The sequence below is a fragment of the Cricetulus griseus genome, chromosome 2 (genome assembly GCF_003668045.3).
Source record: "Cricetulus griseus strain 17A/GY chromosome 2, alternate assembly CriGri-PICRH-1.0, whole genome shotgun sequence".
NCBI lineage: Eukaryota > Metazoa > Chordata > Mammalia > Rodentia > Cricetidae > Cricetulus > Cricetulus griseus.
In genome coordinates, this window is record NC_048595.1 from 418622850 (window position 1) to 418636483 (window position 13634).

At 43.1% G+C, this 13634-nt stretch overlaps 1 protein-coding gene across 5 annotated transcripts; it reads right to left on the minus strand.

Moving 5' to 3' along the window:
• Positions 1 to 3656: 3656 nt before the first annotated feature.
• Positions 3657 to 12620, minus strand: Mettl21a (methyltransferase like 21A). 5 transcript variants are annotated; one of them, XM_035441002.1, is made up of 5 exons: positions 12232 to 12255; positions 11707 to 11878; positions 10522 to 10633; positions 5760 to 5895; positions 5406 to 5546 (listed from the first exon to the last, which is right to left on the minus strand). In XM_035441002.1, coding segments are annotated over exons 1-4 (390 nt in total). In that variant the 5' UTR covers positions 12234 to 12255; the 3' UTR covers positions 5406 to 5546; positions 5760 to 5791. The 5 variants fall into 5 exon arrangements, with proteins under 5 accessions (XP_027252901.1, XP_027252900.1, XP_027252899.1 ...); XM_027397100.2 differs by lacking the exons at positions 5760 to 5895; positions 12232 to 12255 and adding an exon at positions 12300 to 12320 and having other exon boundaries at positions 3657 to 5546; XM_027397099.2 differs by lacking the exons at positions 5760 to 5895; positions 12232 to 12255 and adding an exon at positions 12579 to 12620 and having other exon boundaries at positions 3660 to 5546.
• Positions 12621 to 13634: the final 1014 nt, after the last annotated feature.

Genomic DNA, 13634 nt, shown 5'->3' on the forward strand with positions numbered 1-13634 from the left:
TACATAGTGAGTTCCAGGGAAGTCAGAACTACATACTGAGACCCTTTCTTTAAACACAAGTGAAAGGCTGCTATCAGGTTTATGAGGACAAAAGGTAACCCAGAGTTGTGCCAGGCACATTACTGGTAAGCTATGGACCTCTGGAAAAATTAGAATGCCTGTCTCCATGGTGGCTGTCACCTGATGTTCATTTGAGGACATACTTCTAGAAACTGGAGGGACAGGAAGTCATTTTTCTCAAATTCTAACACATTCCTCCAAGAATATAATTGTAATAACTTTGTATAGTTGGTAGCCCTTTCCTCTGCAATGAATTCTAGACTTTGATGTTTTACACTCACTGTGAAGCACAGGTCCCAAAGAGAACTTTTAACCTCTCCAAAATCTTCATGTCCTAAATGCTGCCACTTTCCAGCAAAGTGCTATCTTCCTCCATGCTGCCTTGCCCATTAGATACTACATTTTCTCCACAGTTTAAGCAGCCATCAGATGAGAGGCTAACATCAAGTAGAAGGCAGGCTCATCTCCAGGAATATTATTTTTGCTTTTTAACTGAGATACAAGTAACAAAATTACATTGTAAACTGAAGCACTTAGCTGTAGCAGAGAATGCACTCACACACTTGTGCAACCACCATTTCTGTGTAGTTCAAAAACGTTTCCACCTGGCATTGGTGGTGCACGCCTTTAATCCCAGCACTTGGGAGGCAGAGGCAGGCAGATCTCTGAGTTCAAGACCAGCCTGGCCTACAAGAGCTAGTTCCAGGACAGCCTCCAAAAGCCACAGAGAAACCCTGTCTCGAGAAGAAAAAAAAAAAAAAGTTTCCATCACCTGGATAAAATGCTACTCCCACTAAATGGTTAACTTCCCTCTTTTCTTCCTGTCTCTGGCAACCCACAATCTCCTTCCTAGGAATCTACGAATTCTGAGTATTTCATTCATACAATGTGTATGACTTTGTGTCTAGCTGTTTTCACTAAACATATTTCTGTCATATTTCTGTGACACTGGAGTTGAAACCAGTACCTGCTCATACTAGTCAAGTGCTCTGACACATCCTGTATCTTCATGTATGTGTTAACTGAACCCTGGGTTCTTGCATGCTAGGCCAGTTACCTCTGAGCTGCATCCCTTAACTTCTTTCGTGTCTGACTCCATTTTTGTTGGTTTTGGGAGGAAAACTGGAGTGGCAGAGCCACTTTCACACAAGGTTATGACATGGGTAGACTTTCTAGTCTTAGTTTTCCCTATAGCATCCCATGTTGACAGTATTTCTTTCCTGAGACTATCTCAGGATTTTTAAACTTAACCATTTCCTGGTTATACCAAGAAGCATTTACAGTTTTACAGCATTAAGAACCTTTGGGCTAACAAGCTTTCAAATGTTCAAGCACAACTGAAGACTGCCTAGCTTGCTCAGCTTGTGTGAACACGCCTCTAGCTTGCTAATGCAGCCTTCACAACAGTGATTCCCCTTATTCTTTAAAGAACTTAGGTGCTATTTTCTATGGGTTATGAGCAGCAGCAAGGTTACAAAACACATGCCTCCTACCAACTCAAGTGCTGAATCTGGCACAACTTACCAATACTGTATATATTGGTGGGTTGATTTTTTTGTTTGTTTTTAAGGTTTTATTCTGTTAAAGAACTGATAGAAAATGCTTCCAATAAAGTATAGCAGTTATCTGGGGTTATAGCAAAGTGTGTAAGAGTGAGACAGGAGGATTGGTTTAAGATCATCCTGGACTATATAACGAGACAAGGTCTCAAGGGGCAAAGAAAAGTATAGCAGTTAAACAGCATTGGCTATTGGTAAATCTTACATACATTCATGTAGCTTCATTATTGAGAGCATGTGTTGTTATTTTAATAGCCTGAGAATCTATTTCTTGGACACATTGGGGAAGGAGAGAGAAAAAGAAACAAATGAAGTTATCCATTTAGGTAAATCATCATAATGGATTTTTTTTCCATCAGTGTTATTGAGCTGCCTTTATGACCACCTAAAATTCAGTGGTATGTTATATTTCTAGTATAAACTGTATTTGTTAAGAGAATATCGCAGGCAAGCTGGGAATGATGGTATGTATCTGTTGTTTCTGGTCAGCCTGGACAACATGGCTAGGCTGTCTAAAACAGTAAGTTGTTATTCCATCCCATAAACAAATCTAACATTCAGGGCTGGAGAGGTGGCTCAGTGGTAAGGAGCACTTGCTGCTCTTTCAGAAGACCAAGTTCAATCCCCAGCACCCAGGCTGCTCACAATAACCTGTAATTCTAGCTCGATGGAATACAACTCTAGCTTCTGTACATACTAATATGCATATACCTGCACACAGGCATACATAAAATAACCAATTTTTAAAATCTGGTATTTTATTCATTTACTTCAATGAATTTCAATTCTGATTTCTATGTAAAAGAATAAATTTCTGACAATTGCACCCCTCTACAGGTATTTTCTTCAGCCCAAGGTTGTGCCCCTTTTAGCCAATAGCCAGACCACACTGAGATGTAAAGGCCAGTGTGTGTGTGTGTGTGTGTGTGTGTGTGTGTGTGTGTGTGTGTGTGTGTGTGTGTATGTTCCCCTAGGGAATCTGACTTGGAAAAATATTCCAAACCACTAAAAATTTTCACTTATAATGACTAAACTCTCTCTCTCTCTCTCTCTCCTCTCTCTCTCTCTCTCTCTCTCTGACACACACACACACACACACACACACACACACACACACACACACACACACAGAGTGTTCTATTTGTAGAACACAGGGAGTAGAAGTGGCAATACTTTCACCCTTCTCTGATCCGTAGTTACTATTTTATGAAATCACACCAAGAAGCGTACTAACAGCAGCATCAGGTTTTCATTGCAATGTTGGTGATGCTGTCAGGCTTTCATTTTGTTTCAGAGCTTCAGTGTCGGGGTACAGTAGTATTTCAGAGTCAGTAAGCTATGTATGTTCCCGATTCATATCATTTATCAGAACTGTTGAAACAGGACATCACCAAATGCTCATGGCTTTTAGCCCACCTTTACTTGACTACACCTAAAATTAACTAAAACCCAAGGGGCTGGGTATACCTGTGGGGGATTTTTTTTTTTTTTTTTTTTTTTTTTTTTGTTTTGTTTTTCCAGACAGGGTTTCTCTGTGTAGCTTTGGAGCCTATCCTGGCACTCGCTCTGTAGACCAGGCTGGCCTCAAACTCACAGAGATCTGCCTGCCTCTTAATTATATCATTTGATGTGGGAAGACTCACCCTAAATACAGATGTTTGAAGATGGAACTATCCACCTAATCTGGGCCACAGCTTCCAGTGGCAGCCTATATAAAGGACATGGAAGGAGGAAACCCTCTCTTTGCCTGCTTGCCCTCACTCTCACTGGCAAGTTCATTCCTTCACTGGCATTAGAGCTTACTTCTTGGGGGATTCCAGCATATACTGAAGGCCAGATAGACATCCAGCCTTGTGGACTGAATAATTAGTAGGTACTTGGGACTCTCCATTAGTAAATAGTCATTGTTGAACTAGGTAGACTACACAGACTATAAATCACTCTTAATAATCCTCCCCCCTCACCCCCCATTCTGTTCTTCAAGAGAGGATCCTAATACATCTACCATTTTAAATAGATGTAGAAGACAATGTCAGGTACTTTCATATCCAAAATATTTATTGAAAGAAAATAAGGCCTTGAATAGTCTATACAACAAATTTCTATTATCAAATGCCATTGTGAGCTCATAATATGCCATGGTTTGAACTGCTTGAGTTTTTAGTTAAGCTTTAATGTAAAAGCAAAGCTCGTAGCTGGGTGGTGGTGGCTCACACCTTTACTCTCAGCAATCAGAAGGCAGAGACAAGTGGATCTCTGTGAGTTCGAAGCCAGCCTGGTCTACAGAGCTAGTAGAACAGTTAGGGCTGTTACACAGAGAAACCTGGTCTCTAAAGCCAAATAATAATAATAATAATAATAATAATAATAATAATAATAATAAAGAAAAGCTTGTATCGATAACTTTATTCCTAAAGTCTACACAGAGAAAACTCAAAAGCCAATAACACTGGCTAGAGATGCAGTAATTCGGGGTTAGTGTTTGCCCAGTGTGTGCACAACCTTGGGTTTGATCCCAGCACCACAAAACATCAGTGACCTCTAAATGGAATTTACCCTGATCACTTGGTTATATGCTTTTTACTGGACACTAGGGAAGGAAAGTGAGAGAGGCCTCCCAGCAGCTTGCAACCCAGCAGGAATCTTGAGATCCAAGGAGTAATTATAGGTACAATACAGGGTTTGTACCTTGGGAGCTAACCTTTATGAAAAAATGAGAGTTAATGTTTAAAAACTAACATATTAAAAGGCAGGAAAAAAAGCCACCCAAGAAACAGATACAATAACAGTGAGAAACAGCAAAGCTGAAACAAAGCATTGTGGAAGAAAATTTCAGCCCACATTTTAAATGTAAAAATTTATTTTTATTTACTTCTTTGCTTACATACCCCTGAAATCTGGTAAAAAAGGTATCTTATGAGAACCAGAAAACTCATCTTCATCTCAAGGTGCTTAAGAACTAAATAGTAGGCCAGATGCCATGGCACACATGTGTAATCCGAGCATTCAGAGGCAGAGGCAAAACAATCAGTGCAAGTCTGAGGTCAGCCTGGTCTACACCGGTTCAGTCCCAGCAGGGCTAGAGTAAGGCCTTAGCTCACAAAAAAGTAAGAGACTTCAACAGCACAAACATTTCAGGAATATATGCAGTAAACCCCGTTACACCCAGCAGCCAAGGAAACTGAGACAAACATACAGCCCAGAACATATGACTGAATCTCACCAGTTTAAAGACACCTCTACACAACTCTTTTCAGATTGTCAGTGGAAACTGCTTACCAAGTGGGCACACTGACTAAGGAAAGAACACCAGTCAAACCTCACATGTACATTTACTGCTCAGCAGTGAGCCTGTTGTAACAGACAGTTATGGCAATGGCTCAAGGTATGAATTTGTCTGCAAAGAACACAAGTGCTTTGTTCCTTGAGCAGCTCTGGTTGGACAGACTTGCAGTCTGCCATCACATTAACATGGGAATTCTGATTGTAAGACCTTAACTGACACATTGTTCTTAGAAAACAATGCCTACTACAAGTCCTCCCTCTGGTCTGTCTTCTGTGCTTTGTAAATATGTACATCCTTCTCAGGATCGTAGTGGACCTTATTCACAGTAAACTGCCTCTCCAGCATCATTAAGAAGTTATTGTCCCGTTCATAGCGAATTCTGCAAGCTAAAAGAATCACAGAGCGGCTGCTACAGAGATGTCCCAGGGTTTGAAGGAGATCTGTGAAGGTATCTTCTAAGTAAATGACATCAGCGCCAAGAATGAGATCAAATTCTCCAGGCGAAAAACTTTCCAAATTCTGTCCCCAAGTCAGCTCCTTAACAACAACTTTGGGTTGGATATGGGGAGGTAGGTTGGCTTCAACATTTGACTTAAGAAACTCTAATGCTACTTGTCGATCCGTGATAGTCACATGAGCACCTATAATATGGGACAAACAGAAAGTAAGGTGAACGTCATACAACCACAGTGGACAGAGAGGGTCTGCTCCAGTTAACACAGGGCATTATCTAACTTTCCCAGATGTTGTACAGAATACCACGACCTTCCACAGAGAGGTAACCAAACCAGAACTAGACTCCTTTTATGCTGTGTAAATAAAAAGTAACCCTTCGGCTTGCGTCTGTGGCATACCTACTGCTTGCCAAAGTGGTTCTAGTAAATTGTCAACTCAAAGAGTGACACAAGCTGATGCTCCTCAATTCTCCAAGTAGAGCTGGCCCGACCTTCATGAGTATCCACCATTCAACTTGATTCAGTGGGTCATAACCTTCAAATCAGTAGGGCTCAGGGTAAAATAAAATTCAAGACTGAAAAACCGAGAAGTTGAATATGACTATCAAGATGAGAAGATACAAATACAAGCCAAAATTCTGCTTTAGAGGGACTAATGATAAAACGGAGTTGTCACAAGAGACAACTCAGCTACTGAAAATGTCCAGACTGCCTTCATGCTGTTTTGAAACAACTGAGCTTTTATGTGATACAAACATAATTACTGAAAAACTGTCCTCTCAATTAGTGTACAGACTTAGTGTGTACTGAGTGACATGTTAAAGGGAAGTTCATGTTTTCCAAGTGCTATTCCAGATGCAAATGAGAACACTAATGGCACAGTATTTTATCATCTGCCTTTATGGGTTACTGACAGTGAACTCTAAGAGCTATTTATATTTTTTAAACCAATGTGGGTAAGAGAAAACTGAACCTCAGCCAACTATATTTGGTTAGTCTTACTATAACTCATTTATGAAGTATAATCATGTCTAGTTTTAACATCAGAAAGCTTTATATTTAAAATGGTTTATTCCTTCATAATAGTATCTTTGTGTGTGTGTGTGTGTGTGTGTGTGTGTGTGTGTGTGTGTGTGTGTGTGTGTGTGTTTTCTAAGCTCCCAAAGGATCCCAGCATCTTTCCAGCGGCAGCTTCACCAGGTGTTTCTTATCTTAATAAAACACTAAGGCCGTATGTAATTAAACCTGAGGTTTACAGTTCTAGATGGTAATGACGATAAAAATGCTGTCTGGGTCTTCAAACCTGGACCTACCACTCTACTGATTCACTGACAGACTGTGTTGTCCAATAAGCAGAATTCAATGACTGTTCTCTGAGAATGAAAACTGCAGCAGCCTTCCTGGTTTGAATTAGTACTTTTATTTGTGTATTTCTTGGCAGGGTACACAGCATTCAACTGGCAATACCAGAGTGATCTACTCATTCAAGCTTACCTCAGTACTTACTCTGAGGACTCCTCTAGTGCCTATCCTGGGGGTCTCTACCTACTAGATATGACGACACAGGATCTTAATGCCACCCGAACAATACCCTAAACATCTACCAACTCTACAAATATCTAAGTGACTACTGCTAGCCAGGGAGCCCCAGCAGTGCTCACTGCAGTCACACTTAGCTGAGCCAGCACAGGCCTACTAGGAAAATCTGCAATTTACCTAGGTTGGTTACAGCCTGGTGAAGAAGATAAGGTAAGGAAGGGCGTGACGTTGGACCAAACAAGAAGACATAAAATGGCTTCCTGTAAGATATATACTACAAGTAGAAAAACAAGTTAATATTGTTCATAAATGACAATGGAAATGGACCTAACAAAAACCAGTGGGCTGTCACTCAGGAATGGAAAAACAATGTGTAAACCTTTGTCATCACTTTTAGTTTTTATATTGTTCTTTTGGTGGGTTGGTTGGTTGGCTGTGGGTTTGGTTTTTGAGGCAGGGTTTCTCTGTGTAGCCCTGACTGTCCTGGAACTCATTCTGTAGACCAAGCTGGCCTTGAACTCAGAGATCTGCCTGCCTCTGCCTCCCCAAGTCCTGGGATCAAAGGTGTGCACCACCACTGCCCGGTTTAGTTTTTGTTTTATAAGCACTGCTTTACGTTTGATAAAACATTCATATATAACCCATGTGCTAGAAACACAAAGCTGAGCAAGAAACCCTTACCTGGAGCATAGTCTCCCGAGTGAGAAAAAGCTAAGAATAACAGTGATGCAGAGGGAGGCAGAGAGCATGGCAGGACTCACACAGAAAGAAATTCCTCAAGAAATCCCTCAAGGGAAAGCGGAACTTACGCATCAGATGAGGCCGTGAGCTGGGGAAGGAGAAAAGGCCATTCAAGGCAAAAGGCAGCAGGCATAAGCAGTATGGGTCCTGGGAACTTCTCAAAACATGAAAGAAACTGATAAACTCTATAGGATGAGACTACAAAACCTTGCCAACAAGCCAGGGATGTGGTCTGCAGCAACAGAAAGGTACCGGATGTTTAAACACAGACCACACCATCAATTAATAGCACATTTTAGATAAGTATCTGGCAGCTACTCCAGGAAGTGAGTCTGAGAAAGCAGAGACCAGGTGGGCGGAGGCTACAGTCATGCAGGGAACAGATGGGGAGGGCTCCAGTCAACATTAGAGAAATAGTCATGACACAAAGTTCCGGGCTGCTGAATTTGAAACCATAACTCATTAACTAACTCTGTGGTCCCATCCATTATACCACATGAAGAGAACGTAAGTCCACCAGTTCCACTTGTCATGCAGGCTTTTGTAAGAATGACACTAATGTACAGTCTATCCCTCAACTCTGGTGATACTAGGAAAATGGTCTAATGTAAAACAAAGAAGGAAAGGGGAGAGGTAGGGAACAGCCAGGAGAATGCTAGTGTGCAGGAATGCAGGTCCAAGGCTCAGCTGTTATAGAATGATAGCAAGTGAGCAGACAGCATCTTCCTGAGCACTGTATTTTAGGACAGGAGTCTCCAGGCTTAACTGGGCATCAAATTACACAGATTTTTTTAAATGCGGTTTCTCCAACCCAACCCAACTTACAGAATTCTATCTTCAAAATGGGATTTGTTTTCTCCCATGTATAAGTAGTTCCCAAGTAGCATAAAGATTTGGGGGGGGGGGGTCCCGAACTAAAACCCTGTTTAAAAGTCTTGCCATAATCCATAGCTGTGTAACCTTGAGCAAGTTACTTACTTCCATTAACTCTTTGTCAACACTTAAGGAAAGCTCATGGTTGAGTTTACTTATTATACAGGTCACTGTGAGAATGACCCTGGGAATATGCAGCCTAACTGCACACAGAACTGCTCCTCTTACAGAGGAAGCCTCACACCCAATAGTAACTAACATTCTGCATAGTATCATCTACTTTTTATAAAATCTGTCTTTACCTAGTCCTTCCCTCTAGACTAAGAAAGTAAGTAAGCTTCCTAAGATGCCAATCTGCCTGTCTGGTCACAGTGTGCTGCTCACACTGACCCAGCAGGCACTTGGTAAGTAATCCCTGGATTCAAGGATAAATGACTGAGTGCCAAAACACAAACTTGAAAAAGACAACAACCAATCCCTTTCCAAATGTCTCAAAATCACTACATGTTTTAGTTCTGTTTCTATTTTTAAAACTTTTTCTTACTCTCAGTTTTTAGCATCAAAATGTCTCCAATCTAATACTTTGTAGTGAGTATGAAAATCATGCAGCAACACAAATGCTTATGATAGGCATAGGAAGAGACACACTTGTACAGACGCACACAGACATAAAACCATAATGACAACTGTGATTATGTAAAATGCACATGGAGAAATACATCAAAATGCAAATAGGAATCCTGCTGCAATGCTAATCATTTCTGTAATAAACTTGTATCAGTCTTATTATTTTTCATAATTTCCAAAAAAGTCATCAATCTAGTTGGTTTATGGTTTGTTTGTTTGTTTAAGTTTTAAACTATGTGTATACCATGTGTGAGCACAGGTGCCCAGAGACGAACCTCCTTCAGTGTCTCTGGCCAAAAAGCAAGGTCAGCTGGTTGTTTCTCAGCTTCTCTGATCTAGCAGGTTTTCACCCCACATCTGACTTTGGAATCTTTGCTGGTAAATAGATTTAAACCTATATTATCAATGGCCACTGTAGAGCAGGGTGTGGGACCAAAAGCCCCATCAGGCCACAGTGGGGTGCTGACTTTGCAGGCTATGCCCCCCATGCTGAAGACAACAATTAAAATATCAATGGATTCATGTGCAGCCACTAAGCCAACAGAAACACATTATAGTCTTTGCTTCTAGACAAACGAAACAATGTATATCTTAAAAAAAAATTTAGCCTTCATTTTTATTTTATGCATGTGGGTATTCTGCCTGCATGTAGTCTGTCTGTACACCACTTACATAGGTTTCTATGGAACCAGAAGAGGGTGCTGGATCCCCTGGCACTGAAGTTATAGGCTGCACGGGGCTGCTGGGAATCAAACCCAGGTTGTCTGGAAAAGCAGCCAGTGCTCTTAACTTCTGATCCATTCCTAGCCTCTAAGTATACTTTATCCATTAACCCCACCATTGTTCTCCAATCAAGACTGAAGAAAGCAACACCGACTATAGAACCAAAACAGAAAAGGGAATACTGAAAACTAATGAGTCATCAGAGAAGAGAAAAAGTAGGACAACAGAGACTTAGGTTGGGACTAAAATATCAGTAGAGTACAAATAATTCAATGTTCTGCTATTCTAGACCCCCCTACCCCAATCAGTTTCCTCTGAGAACCAGCCATTTTCTCAACAATGAGAGATTAAATCTAGTAGTCTATGGGCTTAGCACTTTAAACCAAAGAAAGTGTACACAAGGGTTATTGTCCAATGCTGTCTGCATCATAAAATCAAAGAGAGCAAGGTGATCTCTCAGTAGAAGTATAAGAGGATGAGAGAAAGAGAAGAAATTATAGTCAGCCCCCAGAGCTGAGAACGCCAGCCAGTAGCCCACAACTCATAAGCATTGGAAAAAGAAGTTAGCTCAGTAAGGGGATCCCAACCACAAGGAAACAGCAAGTGTATCTCTCAATGAGTTCTGCTCATAAGTAATAAGCTAGCCCATTGCACTCACCCAGCAGGGCAGCCACTATGCCCACGAGCCCTGTGCCAGCACCCAGCTCCACAACAGAGCAGCCCCTGAGCTCCACGGCACCCATCTCCAGATACGTGGAAAGAACGATGGCCTGAGTCAGAACACAATATGATTATGATTAAGGTCTGTAAATATTTGAAGAGCTGTATGGCTTCAAGATGCCAAATGCTGGCAGGAAGAAACAATGACCCAACATCCATATTCTCTCTTTCTCCCCTCCCTTCTTCTCTCTTCTTCCCTCTCTGCCTGCAAAGTAAAATTCCCCACCCACAGGAACTTACCTGCTGCTATAAGGTAATCTATTAGAGCAAGCACAGGCACAGTGGTGCCAAAGCTCCTGAAGTATGGTACATGTCAGCCAGGGGGCAGCTACATCTAAAAAGCTTGCTGTTTTACTGTACTGAAGCACATTTCATGAAGTTTACAAAACTATTCTGAAGAAGTGACTTGATGATCTCTGATTTTCTTTAAAGCAATGTCCAGGTCTTGAGCCAAACTACAAAGACTCATTACAGTGCCCACTGCTCTCTGGGCCCTGCTGCTGAGTCACCGACAGAGACCCTGGTCATGTTCTGTACATCAGAAGGTAGATTTTTCATCTAGTTTTATAATTCCACATATTCAGTGAGCATCTGTTTACAATCCCATAATTTTTACTTTTTTTTCATAGCTTTATACTAGGAGTATAATAGAAGTGTCTTCATGCCAATCATTTACTTAACGAAGACAGAGCTATCAGAAGCACAAAAGCAAGAATGTTTTCCAACTATAGAAAACTTAAAACATGATGTTAATTTCGGGTTCTGTTTCCATACTTCTTTGTGTGGTATTTCGGAAACTAACCTAATAGTGACCAGGACAAATAGGCTCCTGTTTTCCTTTTAGTTTTCTGGTACTCATAGGGCAATCACTGGTGGGTCATTTCACTTCCCTCAGCTTTCAAAATGCAATGTATGTAAGGGGACTCCGGGATGACGAAAAGTTTATAAACAGAGAGTAGTAGTGAGTGCGCTGCTATGAATGAACTGAACAACCCAGGGCTTTTGTTACATTGGAAGAGAGCACATGTGAATTATATCTCAATAAAACAATCAATTTCCTTTTTAAAATTATAATCTAGTCAAGACTGCAGACGTTTTCAGAGGCCCTCCAGAATTGACTTACCGCGTCCCAAACCACTGCCGCGACTCCCAGTTGCCTCCAGTCCTGACGGATCTGGATGGTGTGGTTTGCAAAAGAGAAGGTGGCGAGAGGCTTATGGAATTTCTGGAGCCCTATCTCCATGCTCTCCTCATAGGGTACCAGGGCCATTTCTCCTGAGTCTCTTTGCTGAAACCTGTCATGCAAAAATAATCCTTAGTGGCATCGTATCTGAAGTAACTTCAGAAAGCTGTTGAAGCTATCTACAAGTTCAAGCAAGAAACGGGTTGAGGTACATGCAATTTCTTCAACAACTTTTCCTCCGAGTCTTATGGGAAGTAAAATTTGGTTCTGAATTCGTGTCTACTGATACTTCTGGGGGAAAATACCTAGACTCGACAACTCCGTGAGGGGCGTCCTACACTCTCCTGCTACTCTACATGAGTGTGGAGCTGTATAATGGTGCACAAAGTGACAGTAATAGCCCTGGGCATCTCCCGGCTCCCATGTTTTTGCTATTTTTGTTTTGTTTTGGGTCTTCCTGCCTACATGCCCACGTTCAGGGGGAAGATGGAGCCGAATGGATCCTTAGGCTGAATCTTGGCGGTTTGCCTGACTTTTGATCCTCGCTGGCTCGCTATAGAGGAGTAGAGTCACTCTGGAGGCGGGAGTCGACCACACTGGCAGAAAACGTGCCTAGAAGAAAGCACGGCTGCGGGACCCGTCCCGCCCGCCCGCCCGCCACCTCGGGTGTGCCGTCCCCGCGTCCACGACAGAGTCGAACCCGCCGCGGGTGGGAGCCCGGCTCCGAAGGGCGACCCACCGGCTCTTTGGGACCTTGGCGGGAGGGACACAGCTCGCAGGCCACCCTGCGGCGTCTCAGAGCCGATACTCACGGTTCCCGAGGCTGCAGAACCGCGCAAGCGCAGTAACCTCCCCCCACCCCCCCACCCCCCCCTCCGTAGCGGTGCAAAGCTCCGCCTTAAAAGGGCAGCTGGGCAGGAGGCGGGCGGAAGCTGCTTCCGGGAAGGGAGGCTCGGACTTCCGGTCCGTTACTTTTCCAGTGTTGCACTTGTTTGACCCGGTTATGTAGTTCCTCTATGTAATACCCTACGGTCTTGGGGCGCCGGGGAGAGAGGGCGAGTGTGCAGGTGGTGGGGTGCCCGCGACGCCGAATCGCCGCTGCCTTGCACCGGTCGCGCCCTCGTGACGAGCTTATCTTTAAAAGTGGACAGTTAGTGGGTGAAATTGGTTCCCCCAGAGTAGGGTACGAAGCGAGGTCATTGTCCGTTTTGTGGCCATGAGGTGGGAAAGTCACTACGACGTCTCTACCACGGCGCGGGTGCGGTGGGGAGTGGCCGTGCGGCGCCCCGGCCCACGTGCAGCCCGTTCGGGCGCTCGCGTCGTCCCCTACACCCATCCTGCCGACGCGACCACATTTCTAAGATCCTTCCCTTCATCCTCAACTGCAAAACCCTGTCCCCGGACCCGCCATCCGAGGGTGTCCGCGTGTCTGGCCCTGCCGAGTCGCCGCTGCCCTCGCCTCGCCCAGCCGGCAGGCGGCGTGCCTGACCTCCGCATTTCCAACACCAGCCCACGCAAGGCTAGGGACAGGTGGCTTGGAGTAAACGGAAAGCCAGTAAGATCCCTTTCCTCAAGTTACAGAGCTTTCTGTTTGAGTCATTTCTTCCTCTCCATTTTTCTCTTAGTAGGTCCTGTCTCCTTACTTGCTCCGTGGATCTGTGCTGTCTCAACCGCTCAGCTTCCCTCTTTCCTTCCCTTACTTTTAAATCTCACTTTTTTTTTCCCACTAGGAGAAATGTTAATTACTCCGATTTAATAGTGAATAATTACATGCACGAGTAAAAAAATCACACTGTACCCCATCCATATGCACAGTTATTTAAAAAAGGAAATCCCTTCCTCGTATTTTCTTTCCCATTTCTTTCCTT